The 26,903-nt window shown below is 39.0% G+C and overlaps 1 protein-coding gene across 1 annotated transcript in view; it reads left to right on the forward strand.

The window, feature by feature from the left end:
* Positions 1 to 37: 37 nt before the first annotated feature.
* RSBN1L (round spermatid basic protein 1 like) overlaps positions 38 to 26,903 on the forward strand; it is a 42,340-nt gene continuing 15,474 nt past the window's right edge. The window contains exons 1-3 of the mRNA XM_089524605.1: positions 38 to 761; positions 21,070 to 21,189; positions 25,698 to 26,341. Coding sequence (XP_089380731.1) covers positions 56 to 761; positions 21,070 to 21,189; positions 25,698 to 26,341 — 1,470 coding nt within the window. The 5' untranslated portion in view covers positions 38 to 55. The remainder of the gene's footprint in view (positions 762 to 21,069; positions 21,190 to 25,697; positions 26,342 to 26,903) is intronic.

Genomic DNA, 26,903 nt, shown 5'->3' on the forward strand with positions numbered 1-26,903 from the left:
CGCCCCTTTTGCCATCCCGGCTGACTGGCGAGAGAGAGGTAAATAGAAGCACAAAATGGCGGAGCCTCTGAGTCCCGCGCGAGGCGCGACGGTGGCGCCTCCGCCTCAGCAGCCGCTCTCTTCCAGCGCGGCCTCTCAGCGCGGCGGAAGCAGAGGCGGCTTCCAACCGGCCTCCAAGCGCTTGAAGGCCGAGGAGCGAGGCCTCAAGGGCCCCAAGAGGGTCAACGGCGAGGGAGGCGGCAATAGGAAGCAGCCGCCGCCGCCGCCGCCGCCGCCTCCTCCTTCTCTCCCTCAGCCTCACATCCCAGTGGGGCCTTCTCTCTGGAGCCTCACCGCCTTCGCCTCGGGCGCCAGCAGCGTCGCCTTCCCGCCTCACAAGTTGCTCCTGCCGCCGCCCTCTTCCTCCTCCTCGTCCTCCTCCTCCTCCTCTCACTCCCATCGGCGCTTGGGCCCCGCCGCCGCCGCCGTTGTTGTCGTCGAGGGAGGAGGAGGAGGAGGCACCAGCAGCAGAGGCAGCAGAAGCAGCAGCAGCAGCAGCAGCAGCAAGACCAAGAGGACCAAAGAGAAGCAGAGGGACAAGGAGAAGGCCAGGAGACCGGCCGGGGCCCGCTCGGGGGCCTCCGGAGGAGCAGGAGGAGGGCGGAGGGGAGGACTGAGTGGCGGCGGCGGCGGCTGGGAGGAGAACGGCGAGGTGAAGATGCTGCTCCAGCCTCAGCAGCAGCAGCACCAGCATCACCACCGACATCGGCACCGGCAGCAAGGTGAGAGGGAGGAAGAAGAGGGGTCTGTATACACAGATATGTCTGTATGTATATGTTCATACATGTATCTACATATACACAGACACATATATGTGTGAGTATATATCTATCTATCTATACATATATGTACATGCATACACATATGTACACATGTATATGTCTGCGTATATGTATTCACACGTACACATGTACATACATATGCATAAATATGTGTGTGTGTGTATATATATATATTCACACATATATACACATGTATATACATACACATGCATTATCTGCACACATACATATATATATATGTATGTGCACACATGCTATATAGACATATACAAACATACATACATGCTATACAGTATATGTATATGCTCACACATACATACATATATATATACATACACACATTATGCACACACTATACCCATACGTTATATCTATATATATAGATATACATACATACAATGCTATGGTATATAAACACACATACATTATATATATATATATATATATATATACACACACACACACACTATACACACACACACACACCCATATATATATGCACACTCACTATATATACATGCATACATACATGCTATACAGTACACACACATACATGCTATATACACACACATTTATTGGCAGGACAAGATTCAATAGATTCTGTTTGCCAGGCTGAGTTGAATCCGTATCAGTAAGTTACTTTTATGACAGTGGCAGCATCTAATGTAGGAGATACACAATTATGGAGAAAAGGAGTTAAAGAGGTATTTTCAGTTCTTATCAAAATCACACCCTTTTAAAAAACTATATATACATACTATATACACACACATACATCCAGTCTCTCTCTCTCTCTCTCTCTCTCTCTCTCTCTCTCTCTATATATATATATATATGTATATATATTCATATACAGTCACCCCTCCATTTTCACAAGGGACCCTTTCCGGACCCCCCTGTGAAAATGAAAAATCGCCAATATTCAAGCCCCATTGGCTTGAATGGCGACACACGTCCCATTTTGTCCCCCTCCATTTACCACCAATGAACAGGCGAGGGACATGGACTCTTAAGTCCACGAACATGGAGGGGTGACTATACACACACACTATATGCATATATACAAACACAACTATATATCCATATATACACACAAACATCCAATATATATACACACACACACTGTGCATATGTATACACACACATATACTCTGTGTGTGTGTGTATATACATGCTATATATGTAGATACACACACATATTATATATATTCACACAAGTATACATACTGTGTGTGTGTGTGTATATATATATATATATACTCATATTCTATATAGTGTGTATATATATATGTATATGTATATAAATGCACATGCACACACTTATATACATACAGTATACACACATACATACATACATAGTTTCAAAATAAGGTGGAGTGGAAACGCTGAGGGCGGGGGAAGTGGCTTGCCATCCTGCCTGGGTGCCTTGGGGTTCCCCCAAAGTCTGTTGTCCCTTTGTGGGGTGGAGGAAGCATCAGGAAATGGGTATTCCCTTTAGCCAGCCTGGAACTGGAATGGCTGCCTTGCTGCACATGGAGCAAACATGTTGTCTTATGCCAGGGTCTGTCTTGAGGGAGGTTGGCGCTCGGCTTTCATCTCCAGGGCTGACCCCTCCTCCTCTTCCTCCTCCCCCCATCTGAAAAAAAGACTTAAATCTTTTTAAGTCCAGGGGGGGGGAACCTATGGGGATGATACTGGGTACGTTTTTTGAGAAGGCGGCAAGAGCAGCGCAGGCCTGTTCCTGTCAAAGAAGGGGGTGTGGAAAGGGCGACTGCCTCCAGTGGAGGCTGCCAGAGGCCTAGGGTTTTCAGACCTATTAGGGAAATGGAGCTGCTTTGAGTTAAAAGGTGGCCAAGATCTGGGCTGGGCTCTAAAAAGGAACGACAGTGCTTTCTAGAATTAGAATGGAAATATAACTTCTGGTTGGGGCAAACCTCAGTTTTCTGTTGCGTGAGAATTTTAGTTTTTGGTCTTACAAATTAGAAACGGCGTACTGTATTTCCTAGCATATGCTTCGGCCGTCATGGTTTCATAAAGATGAGCTGGATAAGGTTCAGGTGGCCTTAAGTTGGTGTCCGTTTACTTTGAGGCAATTGTGCATATTTCTAAATGGTAGCACTTAAAGATCAGTCTATTAGGACTTGCCATTGATATAATTTTACCAGCCTCTACTTGGCCTTGATACAGCTAGGAATTCAGCTTTTTCCCACCTATATAAGGAGTTTGGGCAGCCTTTTCTGTACAGTCACAGTGCCTGGACTTCCAAGCCTGAACAAATGGGGCTTAAGAAGAGAAGGTGCTGACCTTGAACGTGGTCAAAAATGGGAGTAACATTAAAGAAGTGGCCTATGGCACAGTTTAAAAACTGTGAAGAAGACATACCTTTCTAGGCATCCAGATAGAAAGGATGCCGAGAAAACCAAGTACAGCCTCATGCCCAAAGAGTTATGTTTTAACAGACTTGTAAGTGGACCGTTGGATACTTTTACTATCAAGTGGCTTACACAGGTGCAAGGAAGGAGTTCACTGGCAGCCATCTTAGCTGGGAGATAGGGAAAGGATGTATTTCTCAGAGGTACATATATAGTTCAACATTTTAGAGGTCTTAATTGCAGCGCTTCAAGCATTTGCTTATTTTCAGAACAGTGCTAAGCTGATACGGTAAATGTCAAATATGAATAGTTTGCAGAATTCCAGAACAGCTGAACTATGTTGAATCAGTGGCATGGCATTGATCTGCTCAGTTCCTGAATTTCATTAAAAGGAGATTTACAGTCTTAAGTAAAAAAAGCATTTATTTAGAAATCTGCCCCCCTGAATCAGTGGGTTTCATTCTTCGTTTCCCCTCATATCTTTAAATCTACATGCAAATATTTGCATAAGCCTTTAGTCTTGACATTGAAGGAAGTCCTTGTCAAGTGAGTTGTTTCTTCCTATCTCCTGTTGTAAATAGTCTCTGATCATTTCATTAGGAACTCCACAGAAATGGACTGTGCTCAGTGACAAGATGCCTATCATAGATAAAGACTGTAGTAACTGGTGTAAGTATTTTAGGTTCAGAATAAATGTGCCTGGGCATCCATGTGCATGGATGTTACTGTCCTTCACATAAAAGAAGCAGGGGTGAGGAAACAAAGTGCACATGAGTGGAGCAAAAATAATCCAGCTTTCATTTCACATCATTGCGCTCCTGAAGTACTTTTATCATAGTCTGGCTCTGCTTCTGGAAGGGAGCCAGGTTTGGGTCAAAACTGCTTGAAGCAAAGGATCCTAGAAAGGTCAGTTGTGAGAGGCTTCAGCTCCTTTCATGAAAGAAATAAACAACACCCTGCTGTTATGTGTGAAGTGGGCAGGCATGTGAATAAAAGGCACATGGCTGTCCTCTTGCATTTAGTCTGATTCTGAGATTTCAGTTGTGAAACCATGTGGATACTTGTCTTTTCAACCATCACCTGATTTCACATTGTATACACCGCAGTAAGTTGTTTGCTCCTCTAATATATCCACAGTGTGTCTGTACTTATATTTTTAAGGCCACAGCCACCAACTATGCATTAATTCTCACTGTCTTCTTTCTTTACTTTCTTTTTAAAACTGTTTCAGTGGTATTAGCGTTAGGACCAATTCCACACAGTAAAATGTCTTGAGGAACGTGTGAGGACATGAGATGAGAGGAAGAATGCTTATTCCTAATGGTCACATGAGAATATTTTAAATATGCATCACAGTTTTCTCTAAGCCTGTACCATGAAAAAACAATTGCTTTCAAGTAAACACAAGTACATTCTTGTGGATTTCAAAAACAGTTTTCTTATTCTCCTGTTTCTCCTTTTTCTCTCTCTCTCTCCAGGCTGTCAGTGTGCAACAGATGCAGAAAGTAACTATATATGCATTCTGTCTGGTAAATAATAATAACAAAGGTCACCAATGTAAAAAAATGTCATGAGCAGGGTTACTATTTTTATTTGCTGTGGTGTTCCCATAAATAGGTCTGGTATTGATTTATAACTAATAGTTTTTAGTCAGGGGTGTATTAGATTGTGCTGGATTGTAGGATCAAATTCCTGTTCTAGGTGCCCTTCAGCCATTATCTCGGCCTAATCTAGTTCATAAGTGTGTTAAGAATGTGCAGGGTTTCTGTATACTGTGGGAACAGGGGAAACAGATCAACCCACTCAAAGGTATTTGTAAAAATGAAGAAGATAAACATAAAATATTAAAATATTAGACCTCTCAGTATCAATGTGCTTGAGAGTGGAAACAATTTTTTAAAAAAGGATGTTTATTTCTCCTATGGCTACTGACACCTGACTAAACAATCTGGACGATATTATGCTTCTCCGGATATGATGATTAGTACTTTCTGCACTAGCTTACACAAACCTCCTTTTCTTCATTGAGAAAATATCTAAGTGCACTTCCAAAAAGAGATATAGAAATGCTTTGTCCAGGAGAATATTGGTACTGGAAAGTGGACAAGAGCTTGACTCACTAAGAATGGTTCTTCTGACATTACTTCCGTAGGGATATAAGGCTGGAAGTGATGCCAGGCTTGTAGAATAATCTAGATCTGAGGTGAGGAACATGTATCTCTCCAAGTATGATTGGATGTCTTAACTCCTGTCAACCTAATCCAGCATAGCCTTATGCTATGAGGGCTCCCTTTGGAAGCCACAGGTTACTGTGGTGGAGGGATTAGGTTGTTGCTGCAGAATCTCATCCTTTCCTTTCATATAGTGCTGTAATAGAAAAGGGAGAGAAGCCTATTCTGAGTTACATTTCTTGCAGGTTGACTTGTTAGGAAGTTTATAATTACCAAACAACCTATTTTTATAGAAGTTAATTGTACGCCTGCATCTTACTATTATCACATACTTCAGATGAAAGCTAAAGCTTCAGTTGCTAGATAGTGATATCGATCTATTTTGTAAAATTTCAAATTTCTCTTCCATAAAATTGACTGGCATATAGCTTTACTGGTATAGAAACATGGGAATAGCGTTAGAATCTACGTAATTAGGAAATACTATATACAACTGCAGTTGGCCCTCCACATATGTGGTTTTGACTTTTGCAAATTTGATTATTTGCAGATTTGATTAATATGGTCTCTGGGAATCTCTAGGTCCTCTAACATAGTTCTGCTGGACGTTGACCATAGAGTTGTGCTGGAGAACCTAGGAGTTCCTAGAGAAAACACTTCTCTATGCATTTGTAGGTTCTGCAGCATGAATCAGTGGTCAGTTTCTGGCAGATGTTGATCATAGAGTTGCACTGGAGGACCTGGAGATTTAGAGAGCGGTGTTCTACCAGGTAAAAAGAATAGTGTTTTTTATTTGTGGTATTTCCACATTCATGGGGCTCCTTTATCCCTAACCCCTGCGAATGTGCAGGGACCACTGTAATCTTCATATGAACAAAGTGCTATATCATCTGTTCCCCCCTTCTGTGAACTTGAGATGTGGATGATTTTTCAGAAGCATCTAAAGATTGAAATACTTGTCTTAACTAATAGGCTAATAGGAGAACTCTGCCAGAGAGTGAAATTTAAGTTAAATTATTTGTCCATTTCAGGATTCTCTGAACATTTTACATTCTGTATCATTAAGTGTAAGGAATGCTTGTACAGTACTTGAATTCTAAATTGTATTGTCACTTATTATGTGTGTTGGACTGATATATTCCAGGCTAGTGGGGGAGCTAACATGTATGTGAATGTCTTTCCAAGCAGGGCTGCAAGTTCTTGACTGTATGTTATTGAAGGGAAGGGATAAGGTATTCAGGCTGAGATTAGTAGTGCTATGTTGAAAGTGCAGGGGGATGGATGAGTCCTACATTTGTGCCGGTTTATTTATTTATTTAAATTTTTAAAAAAATATTTAATTATTTATTTTTTGGCTTTGGCCCCCCAGTTGTCTGAGGGACAGCAACCCGGCCCCCGGCTCAAAAGGGTTGCCTACCCCTGGGTTAGGATTATCTGATGTATAATATATGAGTGATAGAATGATTTAAGCAGATCTTTGTTTGGGAATGTTGGAATTGGCAAACACATTGTCTTTCCGTTTGGTTTAGGTGTTTTAATCATTACTGGTTTTAATTACCTTGATGCAGTTTGAAACAGAGCCTGTACTTATTTCTTTCTTCTGGTATACATCTTCTACATACCAGAATATGAAAGGTTTTTTTTTTATTTCTACAGGGCTTGAACTATTCAAGTGGATTTAAGGGAGACAAATGTGTTTATTAGAAGTAAATCCTATTTTATTTAGAGTTCAACAGTGTTCATGTTTTATATTTTTAATAGAATAGGACAAGCACTGGGGAGCAAATACATGTATATTTACATCTTGCTTTTAAATGTTTGATTTTTCATGTTTGCCATGAGTACTTTTTTCTGAAGATATCCAGAGTAACAGTAATCTCCACTGTTTTATTTACTTAATATGTTTCTTGACCATGTCTCAGACTCATATTCACAAGACTGTTTGTGATATAAAATTCAGTATGAAATTAGAAAAACATCTTAAGTTTTAACTAGTTTGAAATGTTAAAATAAAATACAGTTTCATATAACAGCAAATATCATAAAATATTTTTAGTTAAAAGATAGAAAGAACAAACACATTTTTAAAGTCCTTATAAAAAGAGCTAGTAATGGAACTACCAGTATAGCTTTGAGGAGTAAATTCCGTAGGGTAGAGGACACCACAGAGAAGGCCAAATATAATGCAAGAGTGAGTAGCATATGTACCACTTGCACTGTGACATTACATAGATTGCAGCGTAGTTTACATATTTGTTTTATTATAGTGTATGGTAAGTATGGAATGTAGAAGGACTGGGTGACAAGTTGGAATGGAGGGGATTTACTTATAGGAGAGTATGTTGTGGAAATGTTGTGATCAGAGTAAGAAGGAAAGTATAACGATCAGTGTTTGGATGAAAACATTGAGGGAGAAGAAAGATCTGAGTTCTGAGACAGGAGATTGTGTGTGTAAACATTGCATTAGGTAGTGATTTGTGAGTATTCCGATACTGTATAAAAGAAACTTTGAATACAGTGAGAACCCTGGCTGCCTCGGCTTAGTAATGAAGGTGAGCACTGCCTCCTACAGTTGTATGTCAAAGGGGAAACTTTTACCTTTTTAAATGTGCTAGAGAGTAAAGAGTTAAATAATTACATATCATCTCAATTGTATCTAATAAAACTATATTTATTATTCAACATAACTATTACACCTGTTGCTTGATCACTATCCCAGTGATACAGCAGTTAGAACTCAAGAACTGAAAGAACAAGCTTATTATGCAAAGAGTAACCTTATATACAAAGTGAGCGAAAGTGGATCCTGTGGGGATGCTAGTTGGAGCAGTATTCACCTCCCAATTGTTCTTGTGAATAACACAATCCCTAGCCCAAATTTCTTTTGATTAAAAACATGGAGAAACTTACTCCTAGAAGTCTGGTTTTCTTTCAGAAGAAGGCACATGGTTTCTATGTGCTTTTCCATTGCTTAAAAATAAAGGTTTAAAATGAGTTTAGACATAGAAGGTGTACTTCTGGTTTCGATGGGCATAATATAGCGTGAGATAGGTCTGGGGATGGAAAGTTGGCCTCTAGTTACTCAGGAGTTGCTAATTACCCTTCTAGTGCTAGTCAACCTTAGTGATCTCAACAGTATGCCAGTTCCTCTAAATATGATCTTAGGTTCATCTAAATATGATCTCAAAGCACTGTAAAGTTTGCAGTGCAGGGATTTAAGTAGTTCTGTAATAGCATGTACTCAAACTGTTTACTTGAAAGTTCAGCAGCAGTGCTGCTGTTAAAGAATAGATGATCTGCTGGGATTTATAAAAATGAACTATAAAATAATAGATGATCTGCTGGGATTTATAAAAAGGAACTACCTGCATAATGATAGATGCCTAATTTCTTGACATCACTTAAAATGCCTTTAATCAGGAGAATGTTTTAGCCACAGTTTATCCCCACTAGCAACAGTAATGAGCAGCACAAGGTAATTTGGATGAATGTTCTGTATGGAAACATTTCCAAGTTTCAGTCTAATGTTTCATAACCATTTCCAAAGGGGTAGTCACATTAGTCTATTGCAGCTAAAACAACAAAGATCTGTAGTAGTTTAAAGACAAATTTATTATGCAGTGACCTTTTGTACAGAATGGAGTTAGGTAGGCCATGTATGCAAAAATGTGTGCTTGAATGCATTTGTTAATCTTTAAAGTACCAGGGGACTCATTCTTGTTTTATAACCAAGTTATTTTGTGTGAAAAGTTCAGTAAGCTGGAAGGTTTTGGACCAACTATGTTTCATTTCCCCTCAGATCAGTCACATAAAAACATCTAGTTAAATATATTAATATATATAAAAGATAAAATTGGGCAATTGAACCTTTTCCATGTAATTTTACAGTAGCATTTATATTATTATTAATTGGCTATCTTTTGGGATAACACCTAACCATACTTTAAAAACGGACATGGATATTCAGGTATGTGTCAACAAATTTGATTAACATTAACTTAAAAACAAACTTCTTTAAAATACCCAGTGGCTCTTTATATAGATTGAATCATTCTTATCAAATGTATTAGACAGTGCTAGGAGGCAGTTTTTTTTTTTTGTTGTTGTTGTTTAAATAATGTTTATTAGTTCTAGTACCAACCCAGAATACCAGTGCAAAATGATAAGCATAAATATATTACCATATGACTGAAAGGATTATATTTAAAAGAAACCCTCTTAAAAATAGAAGAAATTTCCCAACACAGTATAAACATATTATTTCCTTCTGTTCCAGTGAACAGAAGGAATATATTTCTTTCCTTCTGTTTCCTATGAATAATATTGAATCTTCACTTCCCAAAATCTAAAGTATCAATGATCCTGTAACAAATGTTTTCAGTATTTATACAGAAACCCCAGCAGTTTTGGAATTTCAGATATACTGTCGCCCCTCCATTCTCGCAGACTTGAGATTCGCGGTATTGAATATTCACAGAGGGACGACCTCCATTAATTTCAATGGGGTGTGCTCCCACGGCACACTCCGCATTCAAGCCTATGGTGCTTGAATATCGGCAAGTATCCATTTTTGCGTGCGCCCGCATGGGGGGGGGGAACCCTTCCGGAATGGATCCCCGTAAAAATAGATGGCAGACTGTATTGTTTACAAAAGCAATGAATGACTGTCACATCTCAATAAACACATCAGTCCTTGTTTCTCTTTGAAGAACTTTACATTTAGCTGTTAATTTTTCATTTAATGCCAGATCCCACAACCCGCTCCACTAGTTAAGATGAACATAAGTTTGTACAATAATTTAGGACAGTTGATAAGGAGTAAAAATTCCAGAAGAGGTTGAAGTAGCCTTAAAAGAAGTGCTAAATGCTATTTCAGTCTCTATGTGAGATGGAAGTGTTTAGATCTGTTTCCCAAACAAAGTGCATGCCTTGTAGGATTTTGTATTGATTGTCAAGAAGAGTGTTAATTTTTTAAGATTCTGAACACCTTTTTCGTGTTTGTTGAGGCAACACAATAAGCCTCAAAGTAAGTACTAGTCTTTAGAGGGCCTTCAGTATATACTGCCCCATTTACAAAAATGTGAGGTTGCAGTATTCTAAGCAGTGGCTTTTCCATTTCACTCAGAATATGATGTTTCTATACAATAGTTAATAGAATACCTCTTTTTAAAAGGTATATTATTTTACTTAAGTTATTTTCTGCCCAGTTTTGTTCCAGCATTTTAAAACAAGGAATGTAACTGAGAAGGGCATACTTGAGATGGTACTAGAGGTATACCCCTCCTCCTCTAGTCCGTATTGTAATATATTCTTTGAGATAAAGATTTATCCCGTCACCTTGGAGACAGTGTAAGACTTCTCATGTTAATATTTTCAACACGTTGATTTGACATTGTCTGCAGCTGAAAGAATATTAGAAAGGTAGCCTGGAAATAACGTACCATATTATCTGCTATCTGGATCCTAAAATAATTATGTTAAGTTGCCTAGAATGGGAAACAGAACTGGCAAATACAGCGCTCCAGTGGTGGTGTGACAGAAGAGCTTCAGAAAAGAAGCTGCTGGGGAGAAGCAGTAGTAGGAAGTTACACAGAAGGAAGATTTTATAGAGATTTTGACAATGCCATTGTGACGAAATGGGCTTCGGATCTGGCTGTTTTAGGTGAAGTGCAGCTTGATAGCTTGTTGCTAGGCAACAGACAGCGCAAGAGGAGCATACCCTAGCCTAGTTGTATGGGATGGGGTGGGCCTCCTGGTGAGAAGGTAACCTTAAAAAGCAGAGTTAGTATTGACAGAGGGGATGAAAGAGTTGAGATAGCTAAGGAGTTGACCAGAGATGTATGTCGAGAGTTATGATTCCAAAACTTTGGTCCTCCAAGTGTTTTGGACTTCAGCTTCCAGAAGCCCCAGCCAGTTTGGTCAGCAGTTGGGAATTTCAGGAGCTGAAGTCCAAAACATCTGGAGGACTAAAGTTTGGGAATTGCTGAAGATTCTAGAAGAAGGGAGTTAAATAAAGAGCAGCTAGAGCCTGCCAAGTGTTTGATTTTAATGTAACTATACTGAGCTTTAAGTTAACTCACAGACTGCCAAAATAAAGCTGCTTCGGGTCTCTTTGGAGGTATGCTATTTAAATGATGCATGGGTCCTAAGAGGCCGGAGGTTGCGCCAAAGCCACACTCCATTCCTAAGCACTGGAGGGCAGCTTTTGGTGCAGCTTCCGGACTCTTAGGATGCATGCATCATTTAAACAGCATACCTCCAAAGAGACCCGAAGCAGCTTTATTTTGGCAGTCTGTAACAGGCCAAAAGATGCTTTTTTTTTGTATGTTTCCTAATGAAAGTTACTCTTTGTTTTATAGTGGTTGACTCTGACTGCATTGATTATTAGAAACTGGAAAGAAGAGAGAATACACTAGCTAAAATATTGAAACTGGTTTATAGAGACACCTGGGATCCTAGCTTTATACACTTAAGAATAGCAGTAAAAAAGTGAAAGTAGTGGCTGTGTACTTTCTGAGATTTGAAGGCGGAATAAATCTACAGTAGTTCTTAAAGGAGGTCCTGTCATAGCAGTATAGTTAACCCTTGTTAATAGTGCATAGAAGAAGGAACTGGTAAATCACTTTTGAATGTCTTTTACTTTGAAAACCTTGGGATGAGACATTCCATAGTGAAGCAAGAGAGAATACTAAGATGAGACCCCGGATCGAAAGCACTGATCAGCTACTAGTGAAGAACAACCAAAAGTATACGCTCTTAATAATACAACTGGACCTATCCCAAAAGGATGTTCAGCTGCTGACATGCTAAGGAGTGAAAAGAAAGTCCAGATACACTCAACTATAAGTTGACCTCAGGTATAAGTTTGAGGGCAGTTTTTGGGGCCAAAATTATGGATTTTGATATGACTCATAGATTAGTTGAGGTTAAAACTTAGGAGCATGTAACCAAGGATCTAAAGGATGAAACAAAGGAAAACAATGCCAAAAAATTTACAAAATCCCAGCAGGCATTACTGTTTGCGCTCACCTTAAAGGCTAGATGGATGAGGCACTAGAGAGGGGTCAGTGCTTCCAGGACAGATAATACCTTTCCACAGGGGATAGTTCTTTTATTTTAATAAGAGTCAAAGTACAGTACTTACACTGACCTGTGGATAGGTCGACTTAGGGGTTTTTTGGGTTAATTTTCTGACTAAAATTTCTAGAAGTATACATGAGTATATACAGTAATAGTAACATGGAATGTGGGAAACATGGATCAGAAGAGGCTAGAAATCATGAGGTGAGATGCGGAACATAAAAACATAGCAATACTTGTTAGCGAACTAAAACGGTCAGGAATGAGACATGTTAAAACAAGATTATTCCATAGTGTTTATTCATTCACATTAGTGAGGTATGAGTTTATTAGCAGTGAAATTGACCAATTACACAGTGTTATTCACTTGTTCAGAAGTTATTCTCACATAAATTGTGACATTGATTGTTTTCTTCATTGGCATGCTTTGGCATCAAAAACATTGCCTCCAAATTTGAAGAAAGTCCTGTGTGAAAATCATCAACTGGATCTGAAGGCATGCTTTGACCCAGCATTCATCACAAATCCTGTCACTCAAGCAGCACATGTGTAAATAATAATTATTAAAGGAAGTAAAGTTGTGATACAGGCTGACCCAATGTGTCATGCCTATCACACACTGATACAGTACAAACTTGTCTCATAATTCTCATGAGTGTCAGGGAATACGAGAATAGCCTAATAAATCGTGTCATGTCTCTGTAGCATTTCTACCTTACTTGGCTTAACTACAGATAATATTGTAATATAATACAGTATGAGTCAATGTTTTCTCCAGTTATAGTCAGCTCATTACATGATAAAACTTTACAGGTGGTCTCATGTCAGCTACATGCTTATCATTTCTTTGTTTCTGAAAGGGAATTGTGCAAACCATAATAGTCCATGTCCCTTTAACTAGATGATGCCAGGGGTTCTTGTTTGATATCCGGTCTTGGCTTGTAGTTACATGCATAAATGGTAGAAGTTTTAGGCTGAAATCTTGCATCTCTTCAACTTTGTAGTAAATTCTGTGGAACATAGATTTCTTTCTGAATAGACATGTTTATGTATAGCTGCATTGTTATGATCTTCCAAATCCACTCTTAGGCCCTACAATTCATTATCCCCCCTCCACATTTTAATTATAAGCTGTAGGAACCAAAACTATGTATTTCGCATACCGAATACATTTACTAGCCTTTACTTAAGGACTCCATGCCCTTTAGATGTAACTTTGATTTACACAGGAGCATATTCCTCAGTAGAAGCTTTAATTTTTTTTAATGTTAGAATAGAAAAGAAGAGCACTGCAGAAATAAAAGCTCAAAGTTGCCTGCTGCTTTCTTTCTGTTGCTGTTCTCTCCCCCACTTGCCAAGCACTTTTCACTTTCATCAATTATTTTTCCTGAACTAACATAAACATTAAGAAATAACATATAGTATTGTCATAATTAGCAGAGGGGAATTTCAAATTAGATGCTGTCCTGAATAAAACCTTTGCTTCATATGTAAATCTCATAGAAAGAATGGGGAAGAAAGGGGTAAGATACCACTGTTTTACAGTTAATAGTAGTTGGGAGAGCAAAAGCAACACCTAATTCTGATCTTCCTGGAACAAAATAGGAGCATTAACAGTTGGAATGGTTGGTGCTGAGATTCTAAAAATACTGTGAGCAAGGAAACTGGAGAGAAGAGCTGCAGCTTCTATAAAAATTGTTCGTTTCTGTAACTGATGGGGCTAATAGCAATCCATGTGCATTAGGTTTGAATGAATAATCAAGAGAAACTGATATTTCAGAGTCATGCTCTTTCTTTTCCTATAGTTTTGAGGCTTTTCCTTCTGTACTTGGAATGTATGGACTGCTTTTGATAGATAAATGCAAATAGCTATTTGTACTTCTTGTTTAAAATTTAAGATGAAAACTTAGAGGGAAAAGTAGAGCACTTAAGTAATAATGCAGTCGATATGGACTTACTGTTTTGTGGCATGGTAGCTATGTTTAAATCAAGTTTCTTGTTTAGAGACTGGTGTATTTGCTAAATAAGCATGCAGGCAAACTGGTTGCTATAACAATGAAAACATGTTGGTTTGAAATTAAATAATACCCTTTATTCAACAAAGGAACATAATCCAAAATCTTTTGTCATGCATCCCACATGCCCTTTGCTCTGCCAGACTCATGTTTGCTTACACAGATCTGTTTTAGCTCTCCCTGCACACCTACTAAAATCACATAAGTGGAATGAGATCATTTTATATTTAATTTTATTTAAATGTCCAGAACTTTTAAGAAGAATAGTAAAAATGTATTCTACCTAACATGGAAGGCATGCCCATTTCTTGATTCCTGCATCCAGAAACTGCTCCTCTGCCTGAGGTACATTGACAATATCTCCATAATTGGAATTCATGGAGAAGACTCACTCAAGACATTCCACTGGAGTTTCAACAACGTCCATCCCACCATCAACCTCAGCCTGGAACTGTCTATAGAACAAGTTCACTTTCTGGACACCACAGTACAGATACAAAATGGACATCTAAGCACTACACTATATCACAAACCCATGGACAGCTATACGTACTTACCCAGCTCCAGTTTCCACCCTGAATGCACCACCAGATCCATAGTCTACAGCCAAGTCCTCTGATACAATCGCATCTGCTCAGACCCACAAGACAGGCATGCCAGACTCAAGGAATTACAACAAGCATTCCTCAAACAACAGTACCCACCACATGAAGTGAAAAAACAAATAAACAAGGAGAGACTTGTACCCGGGACTGATCTATTACAGAAGAGAGTGAAGAGGGAAAAAGACAGAACCCCATTAGTGGTCACATACAGCTGCCAACTGGGACCACTCAGGTTCATCATCAATGACCTACAATCTACAACCCATTCTGGATAATAATGCTATTCTTTCAACCATCCATTGGACAGATGACACTAGTCTCCATTTTCTAGAGGGCTTTCCAAACTGTGCTAAAAACTGGTGTCACCCATCCCCAACTCTCTGTTGAAGAAAACCCAAGAAAGCCTCAGCCTTATATTTTTTTGCAAATATGAAGGATTTCAGTTTTATGTAATACTGTACTGGTAGTGGGGCTCAGAAGCTACAGGAAAGAAAAGGAGTGTGCTGACCTTAGCTAATACTGGGCAGCAGAAGTTAGAGTAATTTGACTGAGTCACAGCCCATAAAGCTCCTGGCATCCTCTCCTACTAATGAGTAGAAAGACTTGAGGGGCAGGGTTCACTGATCTAGCAGTGCATTCCCAATGCAGTCTGGGTGTCTTGGTCACAGCTTTCTTTCCAACCATATCCAGCTTTCCACCAAGCTTTCAGGATCAAGGGAGGTAGGGATTGCCAAATCCTGGGAAACAGACTTATTGTACTCCTGAACAAAATACCAGAAGGTGCTCTGTCTTCTGCAACATCTTGTGGCAATTGTTAAGTGTGTGCTTTGTTTTAAGTAAGCGGGTAAGGTTAAATATTTCAATCATTGCAGAACTGGAAGGGATCCAAAGGGCTATCAAACCTGACCTCTTACAGTAATTCATAGCTAAAGCATTCCTACGAACTATCCAACTTCTGTTTCAAAGAGCTCAATGAAGGCGAGCCTACAGATTGTTTGGAAGTTAATCCTAATGTTAAATTAGAATCTCCTTTCTTGTAATTCAAGTCCTGGTTCAAGTCCTATTCTCTGTAAGAACAGAAAACAAGTTTGTTCCATTGTCCAAGGCTTCCAAATGACAGCCTTTCAGATATTAAAACAGTAGTTCTCAACCTTCCTAATGCCAGGACCCTTTAATACAGTTCCTCATGTTGTGGTGATCCCTAACCATACAATTATTTTCATTGCTGCATGCAAATATGTGTTTTCCGATGGTCTTAGGCGACCCCTGTGAAAGGGTTGTTCGACCCCCAAAGGGGTCCCGACCCACAGGTTGGGAACCACTGTATTAAAAGATAACTATAATCATCTCTCCATCATCTCTTCTACAGGCTAAGCATTCATCAACTGTCCCAAATTGAAATTGTTTCCAGACCCTTTACCATTTTTGTTGCCCACCTCTTGGATATGCTCCAGCTTCTCATTAACCTTAAAATGTGTTGCCCAGAATACTGGATACAGTATTCTGGGCAAGGGCTGACCAAACTAGAATGAAATACAATAAAGTGTTACTATTATATCTAAAGAGATTTTTATTTTAAAAAACCTTGTAAGGTTCATGAGTGGAGTCTGGTAGTAGATTGAATTCAACAGTTTATTTGCTGGGTGTACTCTACTTGGAAGCCCAAGTTGCCACCCTGAACAAGCAGTTAAACCAATTTTATATAGATTTTTTTTATTGAAACATTGTGAGCCATTGAGCAACAAAAGACTATGGCAGTCATGGTAACTTACTAATAAGGAAGAAGTACTATTTCCAATCCTTGACTGAAATTCTGTTAGGGACATGGGCCAAAAAGTCACCATTGCTCAAGAGACATTCTCCTGATAGCAGTGGAAGAAGAGTTGTACAGACAGGATAATAAATAATAATAATAATTTGTTTTATTTATATACTGCTATTCCAAAGATCATAGCGGTGAACAGCAAGTAAGCTAATTAGCAAGTAAGCTCATTTGCCCCCAACAGTCTGGGTACTCATTTTAGCGACCTCGGAAGGATGCAAGCCTGAGTCGAGCTTGGGCCCTTTTGCTGGTCTTGAACTCACAACCTTGTGGTTTCGAGTGAATGGCTGCAGTACAGGCATTTAACCACTGCGCCACCAGGGCTCCAGGATGTTTATCCCTGCCTTGTCTTTGCAAGCTATGCAGTGTATATTATGTATCGTGGTTCTGCATCCTATACTTTGCATAGTGGTTGTGCTTTGTGCATTATGTGATGACACCTACGGTAGTTATTGGCATACATTGTGCAATGTTGATATTCTGTGTGGTGGTTATGTAGTGTTCACTCAGGGTATCAGCATGCACATACAGTTGCCCCTCCTTTTTCATGGGGATCCGTTCCGTAGCCTCTTGTGAAAATGGAATTTTGCCTATATTCAAGCCCATTGACTTGAATATAGGTGTGGAGGTGCGCAGTATGCCCCATTCATTCTCCCTCCGTTTGTCCCTTATGCATAAGCGAAGTATGTGGGTCCAAAGACTGGAAGAACGGAGGCTGTATTTATACTACACTTAAAGGATGTTGGATTGCAGCCCTTGTCTGTTACACTTGACCATTGTACTGTATCTTATTCTGGTGTTCTAGCTGTTGTCATACCAAGAGCATGCCAAGATGGAGCTTACCAGATTTTCTGTGTCTAAGCAGTTTTCTTCAACATGGCTCTATCTAATTTAGGCCTTATGGTCACTTTTTGACTTTCTTTTTTACATCCTTTCATCTGGATGCCATAGTTATATTGATATAGCCTAGGATTGTGTTGCCCCATCTTTTTTTGCTACCACCTCACACTGTTGACTCATGTTAAATTTCCTAAAGGATGCCTAAGTGCTTTTCACATACACTACTGTTTGTCCAGGTATTTTCCATCTTACACTTGTGCATGTAATTTTCCCTTCGCAAATGTAGTACCATACATTCATCCCTATTGATATTCATTTTTGTTAGCATTGGCTCTATTCTCCAATCTGTTAAAGTCATTTTGATACTATTTTTGTCTTTTGAGATTCTAACTGCTTCTACTATTTAGGCATCATCTGCCAATTTACTGAGCATGCCTTCTGTTCCTTCATTCAAGTCATTTATATAGATACCGGACGGCACTGGATCCAGGAGAGAACCCTGTAGCACTCACTTGTTACTTCTTGACAGTATGATGGAGAACCATTAGTGAATACTCTATAGATTAGCCTATCAGTCAGCTACAAATGCACCCAACAGTAGCATAACCTAGGCCACATCTTACCATCTTGTCCATCTTGTTCTTTTGTTGCCTGTTTTATTGAATCATTTCCTGTATTGCTATGTATTTTATATGTATTATCCTACTAGAGAGGCAGGCTAGCTCCAATAGGCCTCCCTGGTAGAAGATTAACCATCCATTAAGAAGCCAAGCCCTCCCTCCAGTCCATCTCCCTTGGTCCAGACCTCGGAGGTAGAGAAGAACTGCTGGCCCTCATCCCCTTCCCCACCACCTTTCCCTTCTCCTTTTGTGTCATGTCTTTTTAGATTGTAAGCCTGAGGGCAGGGAACTGTCTAATTAAAAAGATTGTATGTACAGCGCTGTGTAAATTTACAGTGCTTTATAAATAAAGGTTAATAATAATAATAATAATAATAATGGAGTATCATAGGGCACCTTGTCAAAAGCCTTATGGAAATTGAGAGAACTATATTCACAGCATTTCTCTCATCTACCAAGCTTGTATCTCTGTCTCATTCAAATTCTCTTTTTTTAAAAAAATCAGTCTGAAAGAGAAAACATTTCATAAAAGATACTTTTAATAATAAAAATCAGTCTGAAAGAGAAAACATTTCATATGTTATATGGTACTTTTAAGTGTTTTATTTTAGGTTCTTATGAGGCATGGGACCGTCTCCCTTAGCATTTCCATAATGCTTTCTCCCCCTCATTTCTATTCAGAAATTGTTGCCATTGTTGCAGTAAACAATCTTCTCTTCCTTTATTCTTCTAGTTTACAAAGGAACACTTTCAAGTGTTACTTGTAAATTGATAAGCAGAAGGTCTTTTGTATTTTCATATTCTTTTTCACAAACGTTAAAATTATTTTCTCATAGTTTTGGGAAAGAATGAGAAAGGGGCATCATAATAAATATCCATACAGCCTCTTTAGGAGCTCCAAAGCTTTCTTTTTGATGCTGCATCTCTTGGCTTTTCTAAAAAAGTGATTAGTTGTTATATAGTTTCTTTGTGCTCTTTGTCTTGGACTGGGGCAAGGATTGTTTTCAAAGATTGTACAGTGATCTGTGATTAGGCTTCTTACACTCCACTGTAATAATATGGTAGTTTTCCCCTCCCTCAACAAATGCTTATGTTATATACATATATATATTGCCTTAGTTGCTTTTGATCTCAGCATGTAGCTTGCATAATTTGTGACTGATACTGTGGGATGATTTCTCCAAGTGGATGCAAAACAGCTGCACAATTTGGCATCCTTAACATTGTAAGATATATGGGGGGGGGGGGGGGGCTGAAATGCCACACACTTCGTCAGTTAAACCATTTGTTCTGGGTATGTTGTCTATAGCTTAGAACAGTGGCAGCTTCATTGAAATAATCCTTTCTTATAGTGAGATTTAGAATGCCATTTCAGTTGACATGTGGGTTGCTAGATACATTAACAGCTAGTTTGGTGAAAATAACGTATAAGCATTGTTTGCACATTTTAATCATTAAATACAATTCATGTTTAAATAGTCATGTGCAGAATTTGTTTAGTTTAGGCAAAATGTCAGATGTTGGACACTTCATTGAGTGTTTTAGTCATTTGCAAGCAAGTTGTATTTTTTCTGTAATCCTTTTCTATTTTTGCTTTGTCAGACAGTGCTTGAATAGTAATATTTTACAATTTGCAGCAGAGACTAGAATATTAATGTATATAATCTCCTGCAGCAGTAGTTTGAAATGATTCCTTTGTTATGGAAGTGTGAAACTAGTTAAGATAGTGATTCCTAAACTCTGGCCTTCCAGGTGTTTTTGACACTGGCTCCCAGGATCCCAGACCACTGACCAAGATGGCTGAGGTTTCTGGGAACCAACGTCCAAAACAACTGGAGGGTTAGAGTTTGGAGATCACTGATCTAAGCATTTGGATTGTTCTTATTTTGTTCTGTTAAGATCTTTATTTTGCTAGATACTTGTTTGTTTGTTTGTTTTTTAAAAAAATTAAAAATAGGCTTGCTAGTCTTTTATAGATTTGCAAAAGTATGAGAATGTCATTCAGTTAGTAACTATTATTTGTCTAGGAAACATATTCAGGGATAGCCATATAATAATATTCAAAATCCACAAAGAAATATTACCTTTATTGGGCCAACCAAACTGCACAAAATATATGATGCAAGCTTTGAAAGCTTCACTGGTTTCTTCATTGGGCAAAGGTGTTAAAAATTATACAGGAGGAAAAAAATGATGATGTTAGTCACAGGCCTGGAAGTGGAGCTTTGAAAGCTTGCATCATGCATTTTGTGCATTTTTGTTGGCCCATTAAAGGTGTTATTGTTTTGTGGGTTTTGGATGCTATTATTATTTGTTTAGTTCATCTAGCTGGGAGCCAGCATATTGTTAGCTCCTATGAGGATTACTTATGAATTTCATTTTCTTCCTTACCCAGGTAACAAGTCATATCACACATATTATCACATATCTTAAGGCACCACACCCTTCAATTATTCAAACATATTTAATCATTAATTGCTAAATTTTAATGCACCTGGTTAGGTACAAAACGTTGAAGGCTCTAATTTTGGACTTCTACTGGCAGAATGATGGGATACAGTTAAATAGAAGTTGTGATTTCCCCTTCCTACCAGTGTCCCCATGTGTCTCTAAAATACTGCTTTGGAACTATGTAGAATATTTGCCTGACTAACATAGAAAACGTAACCATGATAATATCTATTTATAAGATGGGGCTGAGCATGAAAATGTTTTCTTTTCAGATCAAATCATCAGAGATAAAATTTCAGAAAATGACAAGGAAAAACAGAAGGAAAAGAAGAAACACAGGCTGATGTCAGAAATTAAGAAAGAGAATGGAGAAATGAAATTATTCCAGAAGGGTAAGCTTATAGTACCATGTAGTTTCTTTCATATAGTTTGTAAACAGCTGAATTACAGTATATCCTCATATCCTAATCTGTCAGCAGTGAGTTGTACAGAAATAATTGCTTCCTAGCACACTACATATATTATAACACTAGTTATCATCCAATCTCATGAGAGTGCTCCAAGCTAGTTTATCATATTTCCTTTCTGGTTCATAGCATGCATACACCATATTCTAGCATTCATATGGTTATCCATCCACAGTGGCCTTAGGCAATATCTTTCCACCTGCCTTTGTCCCTTAACAACCGTAGTTAAAACTGAATCTGTTATTTCATCACTATAACCACAGGTATGGCTATTTATATAGTCTGATTATAAAGTTCTTCATGGGTAACACTTCACTCCATGCATCTGAGGAAGTAGACCAAGTCTGTGAAGGCATATGCTACAGCTTCTTTTACACAGTTAATTTCAAAGGTGCTACAATTCCTTTGCATAGTGATATTCTCGACTAAGGGCCAGTACAGACTGTCACTAAAAGCTGCCTTCTGGACAGCTTGGGGGCTTGCTATGCACATGCAGCATGCCCCCATTACGGCCTGAAGGTGTCCTGAGCATCCATATGTTAGCTGGCTTCTGGGTGTCTTGGGGGCGTGGTGTGGCGTGGCATGGCGGTTACACACAGCAAGCCCCCAAAATGCTGGGAAGCTGCTGCAGGGCTGTGGAAGAACTGCTAAAGGTGGCTTTTTCATTGCCGAAAAAATGAGCTGTTGAAAAATCCTTTTTTGGCTAGTGCCATGACGGATGTTAACCTAAAAGAGTGGTACTTTTCAAAAGTTTATGAATATCAAATAAGTTATAGTCTTTTTGGTTCAAATCCTGTTAGTGACACATAAAGTAATGAACTCTTTTGGTCATTCTGAAGAATTCATTACCTTCCTCACACAGTGACTAAACCCCTGTAGGACTTATCTTCCTGGGACACATACTCCATGGCCAGTTAATGGACATTGAGGTGTACATATGCTTTGGTAACCTTCCATTACATAGTAACGATTACAAATCTGTAGAACTCTCTTTACAAACAGGAAACTGCAGTTGGTCCAGACTAGGGCTACACAACACGAGTGACCATGTTATGTTATCTGTGTTTTGTTAGCTACACTGACTCTCAGTCTATTTCTGGGGCCAATTTAAAATGACAGATCTAATAATTATAACTTTGAATAACATGGAATAAGGTTATCTTTAAGAACATCTCTCTACTTTGTATACATTGTACATGTCCTTGCTATGTGCACATTGTTTGCAATTGCCTTCCTTTTTGGCTGAGAGGAGGTGACTTGCCAAGGCTTCCATGGCTGAGCAGGGAACTAGAACTCTGATCTCCCTGAGTCCTAGTCTAACTCTCAAACCACTATACCGTACTGTTTTTCTTACTCTGTTTAGACCAGGGGTAGGCAGCCTTTTTGAACCGGGGGCTGGGTTGCTGGCCCTCAGACAACTGGGGGGCCGAAGCAAAAAAATAAATAATTAAAAATTTTAAAAAATTAAATATATAAATAAACCAGGACAAATGTAGGACAAAATTTTCAAGTGGAAGACACTTTTTTAGAAAAAATGGAGGACATGCGAAAAAATTTGCTGATTTTCTAAAAAATGTTAGTATAAATGCATGTTTCTGAGGCTTCTATAGACAATTGTCCCCCAAAGGCCCTGGCGGCAATCGGCGGCAGGAACGGGCTGGGGCCGGTCCCAAGGCCTTGCCGGGCCGCATCCGGCCCGTGGGCCGCAGGTTGCCTACCCCTGGTTTAGACACCTAACCTTTTTAATCCTCTTCCTACACTCTGATCTGAGTGCTTTCATCAAATCAAACGAGGTGGATTATCATGAAGGAGAGCAAAAGTGCCATCTTGTTTATGTAATAGCTTTTCTAGTGAAGGTCATCCAGGGCTTTCTGTTTTTTGTTTTTTTAAAAATCATAGAATCAGAAGGGACCATAAAAATCTGCTGCCATGCAGGAATATACAACTAAAGAACTTATGCCTGCTTTTCTTTTCCTGTTTACTGGGCTCCAAATACTGGGTCAGAAGCTATATAGAGCTAGTGGCTGCTAGCTCCATCTCCAACAAAATCAGTGACTTAACAAAAGCATATGGGAGAGAGCGCATGGCCAAAACCAAAAAAATACACAAGCTTCCAAACAACGCAGGCAAATAATCAACACTGATCCTCAGAGCACAAGCTCACCTTCTTCTCTCTCTCCTCAGATACTTCTATATTTATCCAGGATTTTTAAATAAAATAAGACCCGCTTTAATGTGGATTCTTTTACCACAGTTTCACTTATCCCTACAAAGTAGTGGGTCTCTTGAACTGCCTTGGGCTGTCTCATGTTTCCACATTATCTTTTGTTGATTTGCTGTATGCTATCTGCATGCTGACATGAGCATACCATAGAATTGTGCTGGAGGACCTAGACATTCCTAGAGAGAGCAAGTCTTCAGGCATTTCTAGATCATCTAGCATGATTTTGCAGACAATTGTCATCCCAAACATACCATAAAATTAAGCTGGAGGACCTGGACATTCCTAACGAAGTTTGCTCCTTAGCATTTCCAGGTCTTCCAGTGCAATTCTATGGTAGGCTTCCACATACCATTTTTGGTAGGAAAAATAGAGTTTACAATTATCTGTATTTTTTGTTTTACATGAATGGTCCTGGGATGTATTCTTTGTGTTTAATGGGATTTTACCATAACTTCTAATTTGTGTTCAGAGACAGGGTTGTGTTATTCTGGGATATCAGTATGGAAAGAGAGTTTGTAGCACGTTTGAGACTTTCATAGACTTGGGTCTGCTTCCTCAGAGTTTCCTCCATGCATCTGAGGAATTAGATCATGGCTCAAAATGCATGGGCCAGATAAAGCTGACAGAAGCTGCTTAGAGGCTGCCAAAGATGTTTGGAAGCCGCTGGAAAAAGGAGCAGAAAAAATGCGGCTCCTGGTGGCGGCCAGTTTGGGACTGAGGCAGCGGCCCACTTTGGAAGTGAGTTGTGCAGTCACCACAGTCACCCCAGTCCTGGTACAACTGTGGACCAGAGTGGCCTCTGGCCTCTCCTGGCAGGCCATGTGCTTTGTCCCCAAGTCTATGAAAGCTTATGCTACAACTTCGTTTGCACAGTTAGCTTCAAAGGTGGTACAAGATCCCTTTTCATTCTAGTTTGTGTGCTTCATTAACATATGTTTCAGTTGTGTGTTTTTAAAATAAAGTGCTAGTAATATAGCCAAAACAACATGGTTCATGCAGAAGTGGGAGGAAGCAGATGGCTTAAGGGAATGCCAAAGCTTGCAGAATTAAAAAAAATGCTTTTATAAAAAGTTTAAGGAGCAAACCCCTTGTAGATTCCCCAAATATTGACACTGACTTTTGAGGGGGGAAATGGGTGGGAGAGGAAGGGAAAGCACAATATGACTGAGTGAACAAAACCGTGAACAAGAGTGAACGCTGCTATAATGAGTTATGCTTCTTTCCTTGCCTTCTAGTCTTGGATTTTTCTGCATCTTATTTTATTTCAGCAATGACTGATTGTTATTATATTATTTGTTTTTGTGTGCCTTCAAGTTGTTTCCAACTTATGGCGACCCTAAGGTGAACCTATCATGGGGCTTTCTTGGCGAGAGTTGCTCAGAGGAAGTTTGCCATCGCCTTCCCCTGTGGCTGATAGCGTGTGACCTGCCCAAAATCACCCAGTGGGTTTCATGGCCTAGCTGGGAATCAAAACCCTGCTTTCCAAAGTACTAGTCCAACACTCAAACCACTGTGCCACACTTTGTTATTTAAATTTCTATTACATATTTCAACTTGAGTTTTCAAATAGCTGAAAAATAAACAAATAAAATGCTTTACTGAAGACCATATTGTAGTTCAGAATACTGGCCAGCAAGTTAGTTGAGCAGACCTAGATTTCTTGTGTGGTTTAACCAACATCAACTTAAGTCTTTTGCCAACATTAAAAAGTTTTACTAAAACTTAGATATTCTAGTAGGTCTATTAACTTTATAGATGTATGCCTGTTGCATTATAAGTGTATACCTGTGGGGGTTTTTCGTCTGAGGTATATATAAAAAGGATGGAGATAACAAAATGAATAGGATTTAACAACTGTATTGTGTGACTGACTTATAAGTAAAAAGAGCTAATTACCATTTTTCTCTATCCATAATGAAGCTCTTCCACTTTTGATGAAAATCAAGAACAGCTTTTAAATGCCAGATGAAGCTTGGTTTTGCATATGTTGCTTCAGACACTTTATTTAGGCTTGGTAATTATGATGGTAGGCATAAAACTTATCAGACATTGAAACAGATTAGCTTGAATAATAAGTGATCAAGAATACTCCTAGCATTGCTACACTTCAGATGTATTTAGAGTACTTAGCCTTACTTGGCATATCATGAGTGTGTTACTTGTGTGTCTCTTTTCATAAAAATTAAAGTGAACACCTTTCTTTTAATAGGTGTGAAGGAAAAACCAAAAAGCAAAGCAGAAGATCTACAGAGTAAAAAAGTAAAGAAGAAAAAGAAAAAGAAACATAAAGAGTGTGAAAAAAGGAAGCGTCCAAAAATGTACAGTAAATCTATTCAGACCATCTGCTCAGGAATGCTTTCTGATGCTGAGGATCAAGACTCCAAAGGCATTGTTGATAATCACCTTAAGGATTTCAATGGAAAAAATATGGATCCCAAGATGGATTCTGAGCACAAGGTACCAGAGAACAGCGAATTTCCATTTGTCTCATTAAAGGAGCCACGGGTTCAAAATAAACTGAAAAATCTAGATACGTTGGAATTCAGACAGTTCATTCATATTGAGCACCAACCTAATGGAGGAGCTTCAGTTATCCATGCCTACAGTAATGAACTCTCCCACTTGTCTCCTATGGAGATGGAGAGATTTGCAGAAGAATTTGTGGGTCTGGTTTTTAGTGAAAATGAAAATTGTGCAGCTTATTATGTAATGGGAATTATTCATGGGGCAGCTACGTATTTACCTGATTTTCTAGACTACTTTTCATTTAATTTTCCTAATTCACCAGTGAAAATGGAAATTTTGGGAAAGAAAGATATAGAGACAACAACTATGTCAAATTTTCATGCTCAGGTAAGAGACTATTTTTATTTTTAAAAACATTTAATTTAATCCTCTTCTTCTGTATAAATGAAATCTGCTAAACAGAGACTGCTCACCTGGGCAAAGTAAAATATACTAGCACAGTGGTTTTCAAACTTTGGGGCGGGACCTCCTGGGGGGGGCGGCACAAGAGTTGCTCAAGGAGGGCTCAATACTTGGGGGCTCTGATCCCTCCTCCTCCTTGCTTTGCAAACCTTATCTGTTCTCGAGGGGAAGAGAAAGGCAAGGAGAGCACCTGGAGCATCTGCCTGAAGGAGCAGGAGAAGGAAAGTTATTTCCTTACAAGATGTTAAAATATGAATACACATGAATGTGTGAATGAAAACACACACACACTAAACAAACAGTACTTTTATTTCTATACTATGTCAAGTGTGTATGAGGATACGATGTCTGGATGTAGATGTAAAGAAGTCACAAGGGTAAAAAGTCTTGAGAACCACTGTACTACCATTTTCTGCAGTCTACAATGCTGCTTGAAGAACAGAAAAAGTTTTTTTTCTGGCTGCTGTTGGTGTTGTGTACTTTCATG

The sequence above is a fragment of the Sceloporus occidentalis genome, unplaced genomic scaffold (assembly GCF_023333645.1).
Source record: "Sceloporus occidentalis isolate IW3139 unplaced genomic scaffold, rSceOcc1.0.p SCAF_5, whole genome shotgun sequence".
Taxonomy (NCBI): domain Eukaryota; kingdom Metazoa; phylum Chordata; class Lepidosauria; order Squamata; family Phrynosomatidae; genus Sceloporus; species Sceloporus occidentalis.